This window comes from Anser anser (genome assembly GCF_964211835.1).
Source record: "Anser anser genome assembly, chromosome: 2".
Lineage (NCBI taxonomy): Eukaryota > Metazoa > Chordata > Aves > Anseriformes > Anatidae > Anser > Anser anser.
Window position 1 is genome coordinate 44,721,394 of NC_139721.1, and position 17,056 is coordinate 44,738,449.

The 17,056-nt window shown below is 40.4% G+C and overlaps 1 protein-coding gene across 17 annotated transcripts in view; it reads right to left on the reverse strand.

Annotated features, from left to right (window-relative positions):
- Positions 1-2,252: 2,252 nt before the first annotated feature.
- The window catches only part of DTNA (dystrobrevin alpha), a 225,294-nt gene continuing 210,490 nt past the window's right edge, over positions 2,253-17,056 (reverse strand). For 13 of the 17 annotated variants that reach the window (XM_083823459.1, XM_083823454.1, XM_083823451.1 and 10 more), the window contains 4 exons: positions 15,399-15,488; positions 14,531-14,699; positions 13,677-13,809; positions 2,253-5,771 (listed from right to left, as the gene is read on the reverse strand). In XM_083823459.1, the coding sequence (XP_083679585.1) occupies positions 5,616-5,771; positions 13,677-13,809; positions 14,531-14,699; positions 15,399-15,488 (548 nt within the window). In that variant the 3' untranslated portion in view covers positions 2,253-5,615. Of the gene's footprint in view, positions 5,772-10,479; positions 10,527-13,676; positions 13,810-14,530; positions 14,700-15,398; positions 15,489-17,056 lie in introns of all 17 variants that reach the window. The other 4 variants (XM_083823444.1, XM_083823445.1, XM_083823443.1 and 1 more) reach the window with 1 other exon arrangement.

Sequence of the window (17,056 nt, forward strand, 5' to 3'; positions counted from 1 at the left end):
CTTGGGCAGCCATTTTCCTGGGCTGACACAGCACTTGTCTCAGGTGAAGGCCTGGCAGAGCACGGGCAGAAGGCTGGGATATGTGGGTAAACACGCTCATGTTCCCAAGCCGGAAACCGTATGTGATATTTTCGGAAGGGGATGTACCAAGAGGGCCTGAAGCTGAACCAAGCGGTGATAAGAAAACCACACAAAACACACACTCGCAGGAGGCCGCTCTCCTCACAGACTAAGCAGGCTGCACACAGGGTTGGGCTATTGCAAGCAGGGGAGCAGGAGCATTAATGGGAGGCCTTTGTGGCTGGCAATTAGTATAATGAGCAGCAGGCCTAGCACATCTGCCATCTGCCCACTGCTAAGTGTCTTGTAAAAAAAAGTAAGTCACGAGGAAACTAATTTGCTGGTGGTAAATTGTGTTGTATGAAAACAGCAAACCACACTCCGTAAGGTCGTGTGCCAGTGAAAAAATATGCTGTGGCCTCCTCCAGTTCCTTCCAAGGCAGATAACAATAACTACTTTTTCACATTTCCCATCCTTTTAGTCTTTAGCAGTAATCACCTTATCTCAGAGCCTGAATGATGTGGCTTACAGGGCTCCCCTGCCAGTTTCCCCGGTGCACTTTCTGCCTGCCACGTCCATCTGGGAGCCCTATCCAGCTCCTTTCCCCACTCCTGTCCCTCCCTCAGGCAGGCTGGCAGCCCTTCCTTGTGTTCCTTCCCTTCCCATAACCAAATTAATGACATCCTCCCACTCCTTCCTCATTAATGAAATTGTCCTCAACATCTAGTTCCATCTCTCCAAATTGGTTGGAGAAGATGTGAGAGTTCTCCTCCCCCACTCACTGAACCCATATCTGTGATAGGCGCAGCCTCATAGTCCTTGCAATGTTCTCTTACAGGATATCAAAGTTTTCACCTGGCATGAGGGTCTGCTTGCAACTCAGCTGCTGACTGAGCAACAGGTAGATCCAACGCACACTTCGGAAGAGTAGACACAGGTCCATGTGCTGCTGAATGAACCTCCCAGATGGTCTTAGGGCATTGCAGATGCTTTCAGTCATCCAGCTCAGAAATGATGCAGCCAAGGTGCCACCTTCCCAGATCTAAAGACAATTTATTTATATTTTTCTATTATTTTTATTTTCTTTTTCTTTTTTTTTTTAAATGAAACTATTTTATTCCTTCCTGTATGAGTCTATTTTCCTCATGGGAAACAGAAGGTAGCTAGAGTAACTAAGAGGTAAAGAGGAAAACAGCCTGTGCCTATAAATTAGTTTCCATTTGTTCCTTTGTTCCCCAAAGGCCATGGTCTGACTGTGGGTTAGGAAGAAATACAGCAATTTGGGATTACACATGGATAAAACAGAGTTATCCTCATGAGCTGATGATATGTCATCATATATTACAATCCTGTGGATGTGAATTTGGATTGGGATTCTGGAGGCAAAGTTCAGAGTATATGGCAAATAATTTACAGTGTAAAACGATCGCCTTTATTGAAGAATGTCACCACGTAGACAGGGGAATTAGGGCAAATAAACCTTGGTGATTTATAGGTTACCACAGCAGGAAGCTTGGAAGGAGAAGTGAGTGTACTGGGTTTTATCTGCTTCCCAGATACTGGGATATTTCACTGCACAGTATGATTTACAGGATTATTTTTAATGTGCTGGTACTGCTTTCCTTCCAAGTGACCCCACCCTGGTGTAATTAACTGGATGGTTAGCAACGTTGTCTGTACACAAGGATGTCTTGGCTGTGTTGAGCTGCAGGGACATGCTTTGTGGCGGCTGGCTGTAATGCATCCGCTGGCAAGGGCTGCTGCCATCGCGGGAGAGCAGCACACCTTCAATGAACTATCTCATGGAGAACCACCGGCACTGCAGGCACAAAAAGCACAGCTGGGATTGCCTCCCTGCTGCCTTTGCCATGCCTGGGCGTACTTCACCACAACACAAACTTGTTGCTTTAGGTAAGATCTCTTCATCCTGTGTTGCAACTCTGTGCTCTTTTAAGAGAGAAGAAACTGCCTGGGCTGCTGGAAAGCAGGGGTTGATCAGTGCTATGCTTAAAGCACTGGGGATAGTGGTGGAAGCAGTTCTCTTGTGCAGAGGTGGAGGAGAATACAAGGCAAAGCAAAGGCTGCTTGCTGTACCACAGGGAAACTTTTTGCTTTCCTGCAGAAACAAACTGTCCTTGGGCTCCATGGACTTACGAAACCAAAATAAGCCACAGACATGATGCTCCATAAATTACTTTTAAAAATCTTTTTAATGAAGAAATAATTCCATTCCAAAATATAGACACACAATTAAATAGTTTAATCACTTCAAAATATAACATGTCCCCAGTAGGTTCCAACACACACACACAAAACAATACTTAACAGCAATACAAAAAACCCATACAATAGCAGTTCTGTTACAATACCAATGAATATTGTGACATCTTTAGTGTCTCTGTATCTGTCTCAAGTGGTGTCAAGTACAGTAGTTTTAAAAATGTCTTATAGTTAGTAGCCTCAAGATGTAACTCTTCATACATTTTTTTTTTTGGTTCAAAGGTAAAAATGCCCTTTGCCTTCAGGACACAGTGGAGTGCTTGTTGTTCACAGCTCCCTCTGCTGAATTGAACCAACGTGATTACAGCAACCTGAGGTTGCAATATTTACAAAGTCTATCTACAGTAATTGCCAAGAACCAATAAAGATGGGAGAAGATGACTGAAAGTAAAGGCAGACACACGTGATAAATTATGATGCAACAATTTGGCTCATGCATATAAGAAAATACATATTATATCACAACAAAGGCCACACACCTTTTTATGCAGTTTAGTTAACATTACTACTTACAGACAACCCATTCTCCACCTTTGCTTTGGACATTCGAGGACCATATACATCTTCACATCCCTGTCTCCTGAATCCAAACCACTGGTTTCCCTCCAGTGACAGTAAAACCACCCAGAGACTTGACTGCTGTGGTGGGCCATTGGTAGTTAAGAAAAGGCCCGTGCCAAGGACCTCTTCTGCAACTCTGTTTGTATTAATGACCGCAAACCACAATCAAAATAATATTCAACAAGCAGACAAAGACCAGCTGGGCGAAAATGTAGCCAGCTTGACAGTTGGAAAATGCTTAAAATAGATATTTGGAGAGCTGAATAAGAGGTGCTTCATCTCAGAGCTCCAGGGCACGAGGGACCTAGAGCCCTGCTGGGGACCACCTTGCTGAGAGAAAGGCGCTTGATGCATCAACTTTCTTCCTTACCCCTAGTCTGGAAGTACTTGCAATGGATTTATTCTATTACATCTATTTTAAGCATAGTGATAATGGTCACATAGACATGATGGTGATGGGAGGGAGCTATTACTCTGGGTACAGTTAAACATGACATGGGTTGAATTAGTCAGCCATTGCACATAGCTGCGTTCTAGCTTGTTTTATCACTGTTCAGGAAATGCTTGACTGGAATCCTGAGCTGACAGCAACATCTACAGCTTCATTGGATTAGCTTTAAATGTGGAGTGCTAGGCACTAGTGGAGGCTCACCCATTCCTGAGAGGAGGTTAGAGGAGGGGGCATCAGAGGATATGGTGCCTGCCTTGCCAGGTCGGCACATATCCCAGGAGCAAAGACCAGTGACTGCAGAAATGAAAAGCTTGCATGAAGATATCTGGATGCCTTAGTATCCATTTGGATGTCTGAGACCAAGCCCAGATATGCAAGGAGATGTGAACAAGAGTTCTGCCTAAGCAATAATACTATATGAAAGTGAAAAATGGCAGCAGCTCTTTCATACAGATACTCATCCCTTAACACATAGTGCCCAGGGAAACAGCCACGAGCCTAGAGAGTGCATGCAAGCAACAAGTGAACTTACTGGGCGGAGCTACACAGCAGTCTCACATAAATACGGCAGCACACATCCACATAACCATGGAAGAGAGGACAGACAAACCGTGCTAACCTGCTTCAGATCGATATCTGATCACTTGCTGTAGGCAAACTGTGCTGGTGTGAAATATCTGTATGAAATGTTACTGTTTTCAGGGCTGAGAGGCAATGTCACTTCGGGTCAGCCAGATACTGGAAGCAGCGATGTTGTATTAGTGTAGTAAAATGATGTTAGCACAGAGGCCGTCCCAAGCTAACACACTGAGCTTCTCTGCTGGGCTATGCGACCAGCACGTAGCATTGCACTGATGTTCCTGCCCTGCTTCTGGTCTAGCTGGTCCTGGACTGGCTCCAAGTTCTCCATGTGGGCTACTATTGGCTATGTATTACGCCATACAGGCATAATCTTTATTTCCAAGCAATACACTGCATGGGGGATATTCCAGCTATTTTGTGTCTGTCCCCGCTCAGAACTACCGATAGGCTTGTAGTAACAGCTGAGCAAACACGTTTTAGCTAGCAGTCTCACTTCCTAATCCAAAATGGCCAGATAGGTCCCCTTTCTCCTGAAATGCCTTTATCCTTGAGAGCTATGAAAATGGACAAAACTCTAATCCTGTAACCGTATGCCTGTCCTTTCAAAAAAATCCACCGCTTTTCTTGTGCTTTTCACTGATAGCTAATTCTCCATCCAGCTCTGAAAGAGTCTCACTACACATTTCCAAGAGTGCATGCAGAACATCTGGTGGCTGGCTAAGGCAATACACATTCGGAAATAAAAAGAAAACAGTTGCAAGCGCACTTTAAGCCTGTACATTTAAAGCTGAAGGCCTCAAAAATAACGTTAATGGAGTGGGTGAGTTGGAGGGGCAGAGAAATGGAAAGAGACGATTTGTTGAACACATGCTTACTAAAGCTAAAACATCAATGAAACGATACCATGGAAGATTATACATAACATCAGTCAGTTCAGGGATCTTATGGCACCTGTGGTTTATAAACAGCTTTAGCAACGAGTATTTCAAAACATAGTTCACAGTTTTAAGAAGATCTGTGCTGATTTAAAAACTAGATTCTATATCATTTGAATGTCACCTTTTGTATATGATAGCTATTTGGAAAAAAAATATTTACACTAACTTCTATGGCTGATTTGTTAGATTATTTTGAAAGAAACATTCCTAAGTTACACATTAGCCCTAGATTAGAGATTTTTCAGTTATTATTAATAATTATATTATTATTTTAGTACATTTTGTATAAGTCAATTTAAAGACTTGCAAACAAATTGCAAATGTAGTCTGGTACTTCAATTTTTGGGCTACTAGATATATACACTCAGGAGTATAATCATTCAGTGTTAAATGCATAATTGCAGCTTTTTATTTCTTCCGTGGAAAAAATGTACAGTGTATAGTAAACTGATCTACTAAAATCTCAAAGTATTCAGAAAGCAAATTTCTATCTATAAACAGTATTGTCATTGTAAACTGAACAGGTTCAATATCATGTGCAAAGGGTTTATGTGAGTTATTAATACTGCCATCCTTTGTAACAGCAGTACATACTTCAGTCTGTATTCTTCACTGGTAATGAGCCATGTTACAGAAGATGTAGCTAATATAAGTTAGCTTTAAACAAAAGTCTTTTTGTCAAAACACACATCTACAAACTACAACTCTTAGAACAAAAGTACTGTGCTACAGTCCTCAGAACTTAGTTATGTGAATTTTTTGTCAAGAGACGCTGCACCTCTTGGTTCCACTCTTCTGTGAAGTTTGCAGCTAAGCTTTCCTCATCGTCTGTCCGAAAGCAGCTCTCCTCATCATCAGTTCTTACATAGCTCTCGTTGTCTGTCTGACTGCAGCTTGCCTGTTGAGAAATGTTTAGGGAAACTTTTATTTATAAAGTGCCAGTTTAAGATGCTGCGTGTGTGTGCACATACCCGCACAGGCACACCCACAAGCATAGCAAGAGCATGCTGCTTTGCAGAGAGAAAAAAGGAGGACCTGGCCAATTCCTGTGGCTATACCTGAAAAAAATCCCCAAAAAAGTGAAAAACCCATTCTACATAGATGAGCAACAGGTATCTGAGATATAAACAAAAACTTACAGGGCACTTGGTAAGGAGAAAACTTCTTACCATGGTGTTCTTACCAGACTGTTCTCTGCTCTTCATGTAAGCCACTGGAGTAACTGGGTCTGCATTAACACAGATTTGCAGATTTTTCCATTTTCCTTCCATTTTATGCATACAGGTTGCTGTCTAAATAGATTATTGATAGCCAAACCATGGTTTATTGCCCTTGTGCACAGGGTGTTCAGCTCCCTGAACCGAGTCACTCTCTCTGAACCATGTCACTCGCCACCTCCTGTCATGAGTTTCCCCTCACGTGAAAATGTCTTATCCTTCATTTACAGGCTTGGATATGTTTTGTTATGTCTATGAAGAAATGCAGTTACTTAAAAGGATGACTCAGGATGCTATAGCTCATAAACAGCCTAGTCTGCTGGTGCACTTTTTTTTTTCTTTTTGTGTGTGTGGCTTGAAGAATGAATAAATATCTTAATACTGGAGGCATCAAAGTTTTAGCTGGTAATGGAAAATGGTTAATAGATGACCACTGCTCTCTCTCAGAACTTCGTCAGGACCTGTGAACTTTTTCTTTTGGTGTATTTTTCCTAAAGGCACTGTTTTTTTATACTGTTTGCACCCTTTTAAAGATGAGGAGCCCATCCTTTTTCTTTTCAACTACCTCAGACAGAGATCTGATAGTACCAGCATAAAACACCAAACCCTATCAACATGAATTCTTTCCTACTCATTTCATTTCTCATCTACAAGATGAGAGAGGAAATGCAAATGGCTTTAGCAAAAAAGAATTAAATGAAATCCGATGAATCAAGAAAGGTCAGGTAGATTATCTTGCTTCTTCTCCTTTCTGACACCATTTGATTGTATTAATTATTCAAGCACAAATGCTTCCATCTGGTTCCTTAATACCTAAGCATGTCAAATGGTATGATGATCTTAATTTAGTATCTCCTTGTGTCAGGCAGTTACAAAAGACCTAACATTAACATTTTGTTGATGAATGAAAAGGAAACCTGCATTACAAGTATAATGAGAGGTTTGGAAAAAATTCCTGAAGTGAATTTTAAGGAAGTATTTTTTAAAAAATCAGGCATGCATTTACACCACTTAAGTGTGCAAACTAATTTGGTAATCTTATAAAGGAACATTTTGCTCTTCACAGTTCAGCCAAAAAAAGAAAATTAAAGGCATGGCAGAGGTCAGTTCTCAGGTGTGTGAGACTAATTTTTACGGAATCACTTTAAGGGTAAATATAGGTACACCTCATTTTTCTTGATGGCATCATTATAAACCACAAGAGCAAAGCCAGAGTGGCTTGTGAAATGCTGGATGCATTAAGATGCACCGACAGTACTGGTAAGTATTTGGTTTTGTTTCTAATTTTCTGGATAAATTACTTATCTTGGTTGAGTGGGGAGATAGCTATTCTAAATTCTCTCAAGGCTTCTCTCAGTTTCACATCCAGCATTGGGATAGAGGTTTCCATACAAGAAGTAAGGAGCACTAACAAACCTCAGGACTCTAAATTCATTGAGGCATTTTGGAAATGCCAGAATTAATTCCAAGTTAAGACTCATATGACATGTCATATTATGAAACGGCTTCTCAGCCTTTGTTATAACTTAATCCACAAATTCTTTTCTGTTATTCATCATTCAGTGATTTTCAAAAAGTACCCTTATCACTTGTGTGATTTTAAAATTAAATTAAAAAAAAAAAAAGGAAGCTGCTTCTTCACAGGTAACTTGGTCACAGTTCTCTTACAGCTTTTTTACACCTACGTGCTAAGAAGAGAAGGGCTTAAGGAGAAAAATAAAGAGGAAAAACAAAAAATAGCTTACAAAGTAGCATACATTTTTAAAAATTGCTGTGCTGCCAGCCTTCTGTATACTCAGTTGGAATGGTCCACATAATGCTGTTTTTTATGTTCAGAATGAAAAAAAAATGAATTAGATGAGACCAACTAAAATGTTGCTGTGGCAGCACTAAGAAAGCATTGCTTTAGAAAACCTGGGGAATTGTAAGGCTTGTGGGAGCATGTCCACTGCTCAAGTTGACAACTCTTAATTGAAAGTGACAACTTCTTAACTGCTTTCAGAGGTGGAGGCTTTCTGTTCCCATTGGCCATCCTTGGCAAGAAATGCAACTGCTATCAGGGGGATAAAGACAAAATAATGTTGAAGTTGTGTGTTCACGTGTTCAGATAATTTTGAGATCTGCCTAGTGCCTGCTGAAAACAACCTCAAATTCACTCTGTTACTTTATTAAGAATAAACCAAGTGGTATTAAAGTACATTTAACATATAAACTCAAAACATGATTAAATTATATTACATGTATTACTCGAACCACTTGATCTCTTGGGAACTTGTTATACCAGATGTTATTTCAAAATGAATTCCAGAGAATTGAACATAGCACTTTTAAAAAAACAAATGCAAATAGAATACAAAAATCAAATGACATCAACATCGGTTATCCATGATTGATAAATGAGGAAGTGAACACAACTCTGTGGCTGGCCATCAGTACATATCACTCATATGAAGCTATAATAAATTGATGTGATTCAAAAACATCCAGCTGAGATACTGAGATACAAAAACATCCAGTTGAGATAGTAACTCGGTATCAGATCTCTGCTAATTTGAGCCAGGATACATATTTTCAAGAAAGCAGTATATACAGAGGCATGTATTTTCCTACATTTATGTGTTAGTATTGCTTTTTCACAAAAACTGAAACCTTAAAAAGGTTTGCCTGGGCTTTCAATGAATAGTATTTTCTTTATTTATTGTATTTTATTTTTTGCTTAATACTGCAAATGATTTGCCTGAATGTTGCTATCCTTTAAAGTCAGTTGTTCATAGTTGCAATTAAAACCAGCTAGACATAGTAGTTCCCCTATATACACAGTCACATATATTATTGTTGAAAGATCTATTTTCCTTTTCGTGTGACCTGATCTGTAACTGTCAACTGCAACAAAATGAAAGACGAAAATTTGCTTTTCTGGCTGTCTATGTTTAGGAAACTCTACACAGCTCATATTTTTAACAGAGCTACTGAGAAAATGACTGTAACCTGAGGGGCAACGTTAGGAGAATTTTTACGAGCAGTTATTTGGTGTTTATAGTACTCTGGATATTGCTATTTGCTTTTCACATCCACTTATTCTTCTTTAGCAGACAATGAGACAGATGCTTCAGAAATACCTAAACAGATTTTAACACTCAAGACAGGCAGCTCCTTTCCCAAGGCCCACCCTTTAACATCCTACTATCTTCAGAACTTGTAAAAATTTTGAATTAGGGTTAAGTTTTGCTATCAAAACTGCCATATAAATAAGGAGGGTTTCAGCCTTTCCCGAAATGCTGGCACCCCTAGCATAAAGCACAGCATACAAAATCTAGCAACACAAACCCCTCTACAGTTGGCACAGCTTGACCCACTGGTTTTGCTTGTCTGAGCATGACCCTGCTCCCAGCTCTGAGTGCCCATTGATAGTGGGCCTTCAGTTGCCTTTGCTTCTGGCTTTGAGGAATAGACTCAGTTTGCAGACTGGAGTCAGAGCCCTCCTTTGATTTCTCCCCCCCCCTCCTTTCTGGCCCTGTTAGCCCAGGGTTCGGTGTCACGGTAGGATGGATGGCATCCTCTCACTGCCGGCTCCACAGCAGGGCACCTCGCCCTCCTCAGAAGTCAGAAATGCAAAGCCCACAGCAAGAAGGAAGCCTGTGGTTTCCCACTCCCTTGGCGAATGTTTGGAATAACAGGCTACTTTGTAAAAATAGCTTTTGCCTGCATTTCTGAATAAAAATACAATTGTTGAACTTGGCATTAAACTCAGTGCTGCAACTGTGCGGTTGGCACATGTAAAGAACATGACCTGAATATGGATCAGCAGGGAAGTTACAGACTTTCTTGCTTTATCTCTGAATTGCCAGACCCCAGATAGTAAGTAGTTGGGTACCTTGCACTTTGGATTGGGGCATTTTAAACTTCCACAACACATTGGAGGCTAGCTGTACAATTAGGCAGCTGGCGGATTGCTTTCTTTGAAGTTTTGGTCGCACCAGAAATGATTTATTTCAGTTATCCTAGGAACTCCCAACCATTGCACAGAACTGAACTCAGGTCTCCTGAAGTGTAATCTGTTTTCTTGTCTACTGAATATACTTCCTCTCTACTGGCTAATATACTTGTTATCAGCCCCAGGGGCAAAAGTCCCACGTTCTCACCCTTATGGCCAACAAACAGAGAAGATGGAAAGGGTGGTGGCTTAACAGGAATCCTCAGGACCAGGGCCAAATTTGAAACGGATTATTACCAATTATTTAGAGACATTCATAGACACACTAATACAAGTTAAAAGAAGAAAGAAACAGCATCATCACATACACTCAGGCAGTACAAGGTGCATTACAAGTGAAATACACATTTTGAGGATTCACTCCAAATACTCTTCTAAATTATAGTGATACTTACTTGAGAGGAGAGAGAGAAGGATATTGCACTCAACTTTGCAAACTGACCTGTAGATAAACAGAGGATAGAAAACAAGAACATGACAAATTAAGCCAGTGAGCAGCCAGGCAGTGTATTATTCTGAAGAAAGCCATGCACAAGCCTAGAAATAAAGACAGCAATTAAAAACCCAGAAAACAAACCCAATGAAAAGTGTCTTACACAACACATCCAGCAAAAGACTGTAACAAGAACACAACCGATAGCAGATGTGGGAGGATAAGCACTGTTAGCATTTACACTTGTGCACTAAATGTGGTTGTTTCTTTTTTTTTCTGGTAAAAATACTTGTTATTTACAACATGCTTCAAAAAAAGAGAGAGAAAGAAGTCTCCTTTGAGGTTTCCTGCCCCAGATTCCCTTGTGCATCCTGAGTGTTTTGCTCATACTTTACTAATTTAGAGTTCTGCTTGAAAGTCTTGCTTGGAGACAAGGTGACACGAAATAACAAGAGTGGGTTTTGACCAACCATCTTCCATGCTACACTACATCTACACATTTTTAAAAATGTGCTGCTTTTACACAAAGTGAGATATTAAATAACATAAAAATGGTTACCATATTGTTACTGAGGGTACCATTCTGTAACCCCAGTAGGAGTTCTTCCTCCCAGATTATTTCAGCTGACAATTGCATTACAACAGCTACAGCCACCAGTTTTTTTTTGCTATCCAGATGAATGCATTGTACATATGAGTACAAATAGAAAAACAGCCTGTAATAAATACCAATGGTTGGATGCAAAATGAGAATATTTCACCTGGCTACTGTTCAATAGGGTACCCTAAATAGTAATTTCCCAGTTTTCTATCATTTTTGCAAGTGGAAAGCAAGCCATGGCTTTATCTTTAGAAACTATCAGTGACATTAGTGGAAAAAGGCACGGAATAACAAAAAACACAAAATAACTGCAAAGTGCAGAGAACGAGCCAAAGCTGAAGCATGTGTGTCTCAAGAGCAATAAATGATCCTATCCAATCAAATCCTAATCATCCAAGTGGTGCCTTCTAGCTCAGTACCTATTTTTGCTTGCTTTAAACCTGTTCCCTAATCAAAAGGGTATCAGCCATACTAGGAAGGACTTCTCATACATGTTGCATTCTTTGGGTGTGAGGTTATCGACAAAAAGTAGCTTCTACTTTTAGGTCACTGCTATCGAATTATTGCCTGATAGGAGCTGACAGTCTGATGGACAGTGAAGTACATCATGAAATTTCTTTTGGAAAAATTCTACTAAATGGAAATTGTATAGAATGAGGACTTTTGACTGCCTCAGTGAACACATTTTTGTTCACCTGAGTGTAGTCTTGGCTGACCTAAATTTAACGGGAGTTTTATTCTGACACCAACAAGAAATATTTCCTCCCCTTCTTCTGTGAATGCTGTTGGAAGACAGTAGAAAAGCTCTATTTTTGACTGAAGCAAGAGTAACACTTCTGTTTAGCAACATTTGCAATTTTGACTACGCAAGAAATACCCTTATTTTTGCAGTGCACACGTGTACTCAGTTTTGTGTGCGTACAGAATCGTGTTGTGACTTGTGAAACTCATGTAACACCGTTGATGTATATTGCACTTCCATCCCGTAATCAAAGTACAATCAAATTGGTCTATCATTCCTCCCAGAAAAAATGAAATTTTTACCAGCAATAATAACATTTATTATTTGATGCATGATAGCTGTCACTGTTGAGGTACTCCTTCGTAGCAAATGACAGTTATTTTCTATTACATCAGCAGTGGCAGCTTATCTTATTCATAAGTTTAAAGGCTGTCATTTTTGTCATTTCCTAGCTTGGATTTTCAAAAAGTGACAAAAACAACATGTCATCCACTGTTGCCTTAGTATATATTACACAACAGTGCTGCTGCTGCTGTCATCATGTCCAGTTCATACAACGAAATGAGTTCTGGCAAGCTGCCCGTGAGCCTGTAGCAGACTTAGGTAAACAAAACCAAAGAAAAGATTCTAATCAGCCTCAAAACTACCTGCAATTTTGATGAGTTTCAATGAACTTTTCCAAGACTAATTCATCCTAGTAGCTTTACAGAAGAGATAGTCACAAGAGCTGCCATTTTTTATTAGATCAAATGCCTGTCAGTCCCAGAATCTTGTCTCCAAAGTGACCAGCAATGGACACTACAGAAAAACTACCATCAAAATTTCTGCTCAGAAGGTGCTTTCAATCTGACTTCGGTACACCTGATCTCTCAGTGTCTGCTAAATCCTTTTTTTTAGCTCATTTATACTTTTGGTCTCTGTTACACTCTGTGTTGGCGAGATTCAAATTTTAATTGCTCACCACATGGGAAAATACTTATTTTTGCTTGCTTTAAGCCTGTTCCCTAGTAACTGAATTGGGTATGCCCTACTACTGACACTGCTACCAACGTTATTAGAAGATACGAATTTTATATTAGGATGTTCCCAGTCAGAATGACTTAAAAACTGGTGATAGTTCATTACACCAGGCAGAAGCAGAGACTGCTGCGCAGACAGGAGAGGATATCTACAGAATTCCAACCCCCTCTGGCAAATTAGCTTTTCTTGGACTCTCAGACAAATGCCCTTTGAAAACTTCCTCAGGGGGTGCTTAATGACAAATCCCCAGGCTCCACTATACTAGATGCTTGTTGAATACTCGCTCCTCTAGGATATAATTCTTTCCAGACCCTCTCCTCCCCTTACAGATTCTGACAATGACAATGACACACAGACTGCATTTGAGCTTCAGTTCACAGTGATGAACCATTAGGAATGTTTTCCATTACTGGAGGAAAACAAAATCTAAATATAGCAAGAGCTCAGCTTAACATCATGAACCAGCCTATGTGGTATGGAGCACTGAGGTCTAAGTGACTTGGTGGGAACTGGCAGAGAACAAGCTCAGGGGCAATTCTGGCCCAGCTGATGGCCCTGGTAATGTTAAGGACTACTGTCATGTGCCTCAGGTAGTGTGGTCTTCCTGGACATGCACAAAAGCCAGATGCATGCATGGCTGTGGAAGAGAACAGAAACAGTTTTTGGAATGTGTCTGCTTTAGTAACCGAGAAGAGATCACACCCCAAGTCCCGGGAGGGAAAAGAAGGGCTCTGGGCAGCTCCAGCACCTAAGTGTCACACATTTATGGATATGTATGGGCAGCTCCTTTTCCCACCTGGTATGCCTCATCCTGCAGCTTCTGCTTCAGGTACTCCTCCATCTTCAGTTCATTCTCCAGCTGGCGGACAGAATCATTCTCATAATTTTCATCATCTGCTCTGACAAAGGGGTCTCCATCTTCTGTAACCCTAAAGACAATTATTCATAAATAGCCTCCTGAGATGAATGACATTCAGAATGAAAAAAAACTTTCTTTTATTGCAAGGTCTGAGGAGAGCAAGATACTTTTACTCCAGCCACATACACCACCATTTAATAATTTCCCCTCTCCACTGGTCTAGTACTGATGAAGTAGACCAAAGGGTATATCCTGCTGAAAGCATTTTTGGTGTACAACATTATGGAAATGAGTAACAAAAGTCCTCAATAACTGCTTTGAGGGTAAAACACAGAGTAAGAGGTTGAACCGAAAATAACTGGAAAGATGTCTATTGTCTTTGATAAGATTCAGATTCTAAAAATAAACTGGTTCGTTGATCAGTTGAGTTGGTCAACAAAAAGAACTCCGTCTTTTCCAAAAACAACTGCCCCTTTTTCAGTGTGCTCCAATAGGCCCCTCATTCTGGATAAGCAGGGATTGGGACTGCAGAATACATTAAGGAGCACAGCTGTCCCATAGTCTGCACACAGCCCGAGAGTCCCAGCTCGGATGTGAGACAGCTCGCTCCTGAAGGCTTCCTAAGTTCTGTCCTTCTGAGTTCACAGAGCTCACCGCTATCTCGCGTTCGTAAGGCTGTCCTCACTTGAATTTAGGCTTTTAGTTTGGCATTCAAATAGTGGAGAAGGAGAGAAATTGCCTTCAAAAGAAAACCGAGTGAGATTACAAAGGCGAGCCGAGCAGTTACCCACATGTCACTGCGCATGGATCCCGTGGCAGCAGCACTGTGGATGTAGCCTGGCTTGCGGGCGTGGATCTGCGCGAGGAAAGCCTTCTCGGATGTTGGGGACGGAACGAGGTCGTCAAAATGGGTCCGTCCAAATTCGGAATCCACGTTGCTCTCTGTCTCACTGCCCACCTCTGTGAAGCAAAAGGTGACAGGTGTTTTCATTGAACTTTCACAAGAATAAATATACTTGTTATTTCTTTAAGTCTTTCTCTGTCTTTCCTGCTTACAGTGACCACCTCCTCATAGTGAATGCAGTACAGTATTGTAAAATGCCATTCTACATATATCTGCAGACCTAATGGTCTTCTTCTCGGGGAGGGACAGAATACTGAAGCTTTTGCTTATTTGGCTTATTAGGTAGTATATTTTTATGAGTATACTATACACTGTATTTTACAACAGATCTTATATATTCTATATTGAACACAATTTCGAAAGACGGGAATCCCTCCTCCATGCCATTTCAACCATCTCTTTAAATGGAAACTTCTTTTTATGGAACAGGAACGTGCCATGCGATTAGGGTGCTTTGACAGCCACTGACCAAGTTCTCTCTCTACAATTCCCTGAAAAAGCCATTTCCATAAGAAAACAGGAGCAAAGTTCTCAAGGAGTTTTCATTGTATCCAACTGCATGCTTACATCCATGGCTTTAAAATCTCCTCTATTCTGAAGCCGTTATTTGGGAATTTTGTTTCTACAAGCATAAAGAGATTTGAAACTACATTACATTGCTTTCCTTGTTGGTCTATATACTCCTAACTCCCATTTTTCTAAACATCTATGAAATGTCAATGTGTTGACCATCCACTCCCTTCAGCCTCACTCACCAGAATTTAGTTCTTTTACCAAAGAAGACATGGTGTTGGTGATTGAATCTGCTGCCACCAGCAAATCGTTTCTCAAGTTCCGTCTTGCACCTGAAGCAAGAGACAGACAAAACAGTGTTAGCATTCTTCACAAGACATATGTTTTCCTGTTCAAAGCAGTTTTACCCCTGCTGAAAGCTGCCATTGTGATGATTCAGGGTATCAAAGTCCTTATGAGGGACACGTGCAGAAGAGTTCTCTGCAGAATGTCCTCATTTACTTATGCTCTATGCAAGAGCAGAAGCCTGCCCTCATGCTTCATTTAATCACAATGCCAGATATGTGCAGATTATTCATTGCCATCAAGCTTGCATTTGTGTAGTGACACCAGCAGACCAGGCCTGGAAGATTAAATCCAGCATGAACTCATTTAAAATGTCTGTGGGGGAGGAGGGAAGAAATGAAGTGTTTTCTCTAAATTCTCACTGTTCTGTTTAATGACACCATTATTGCTACATATTTGCCAGCTAATTATGGCAAATGTTGAAGAAACATACTTGACCTCATCAAGACTGATAAGGATTTTTCTTCTCTACTCCCTCTCAGCCTCTCCTATAGCTGAAGGATTTTCTTGTATATTCCATAATTTACCTTTTTTTTTTTTTTAATAAAGGAATCACTATTGCCTTTCTTAACAGCCCCAGGCTGCTGTGAAACTCTTTCTAATAATGGATCTAAAAGTGCTTCCCTGCTGAACCTGGCAATATTCCCTTAACCATCAATCATGAAAGATTCTTGTGAGCTGCATGAAATACTCCTTCCCTAGGAGGCTGTGGGTAATGCATGCTTCACTCCCTCAGATCCCAAACATAGCTCCTATTGTGGCTGAATAATCAATATGTCCCACAGAATCTCTAATCTTCCAGACTGGATTATTCACAGGAACTGGCAGGATTCAAATGCTGTAGATTCTTTAAAACAGGCTGAATGTAAAACAATGCATTAAAAAAATTTCCCAAACACTATAGTGTGTTTTTTTTTTTTTTTTAATATACCACTGTTAGCAAATGATTCCTGGAATGCAAATCAAAGTAGTTAATCTCTCTCTTACACACACACAGACACTCAGACAGCCACTCCCTCTATAAAGTCTTCTCAGATTTGTATCTCTGAACTCTTGCAAACTCTGTGGAGAAAAAAAACTCACGAGAAACAGTGCTTTAACCATGGCTTGTCTGCCTTATGTATACAGAGACAGGTCTCCGCTGGTGCAGTGCAGAACGGAGCATCATATGTCAAAATGTGACAGAATGGCTGGTTTCAAGTTCTTTGGTTTTGACCTCCCCATCTAGGGAATATGGTAAATAATGACATAAAGCTAGATATTCATCAAAAGCTGCAGTTTTGAAATGTGTTCACTTACCTTTTTATATTGCTTTTCCTCTTGAACAAAACACATTTATATACTTTAAAAGCATTTGCCTGAGGCAGCCTTAGTATTATTTACGGAAATTTTATTGTAGCCACTATCTTATTTTTCTTAGTCTTAGCTCTGGAAGAAACTGTTCTACAATATCACAGAGGTTAGTGGTCCACATTTTTGCCTCTCTCAATTTTTTCACAGCAGAAAGAAGAAAATTATGTCTCGACTGTTTCTTTTCCCACAGAAAATGAGGTGT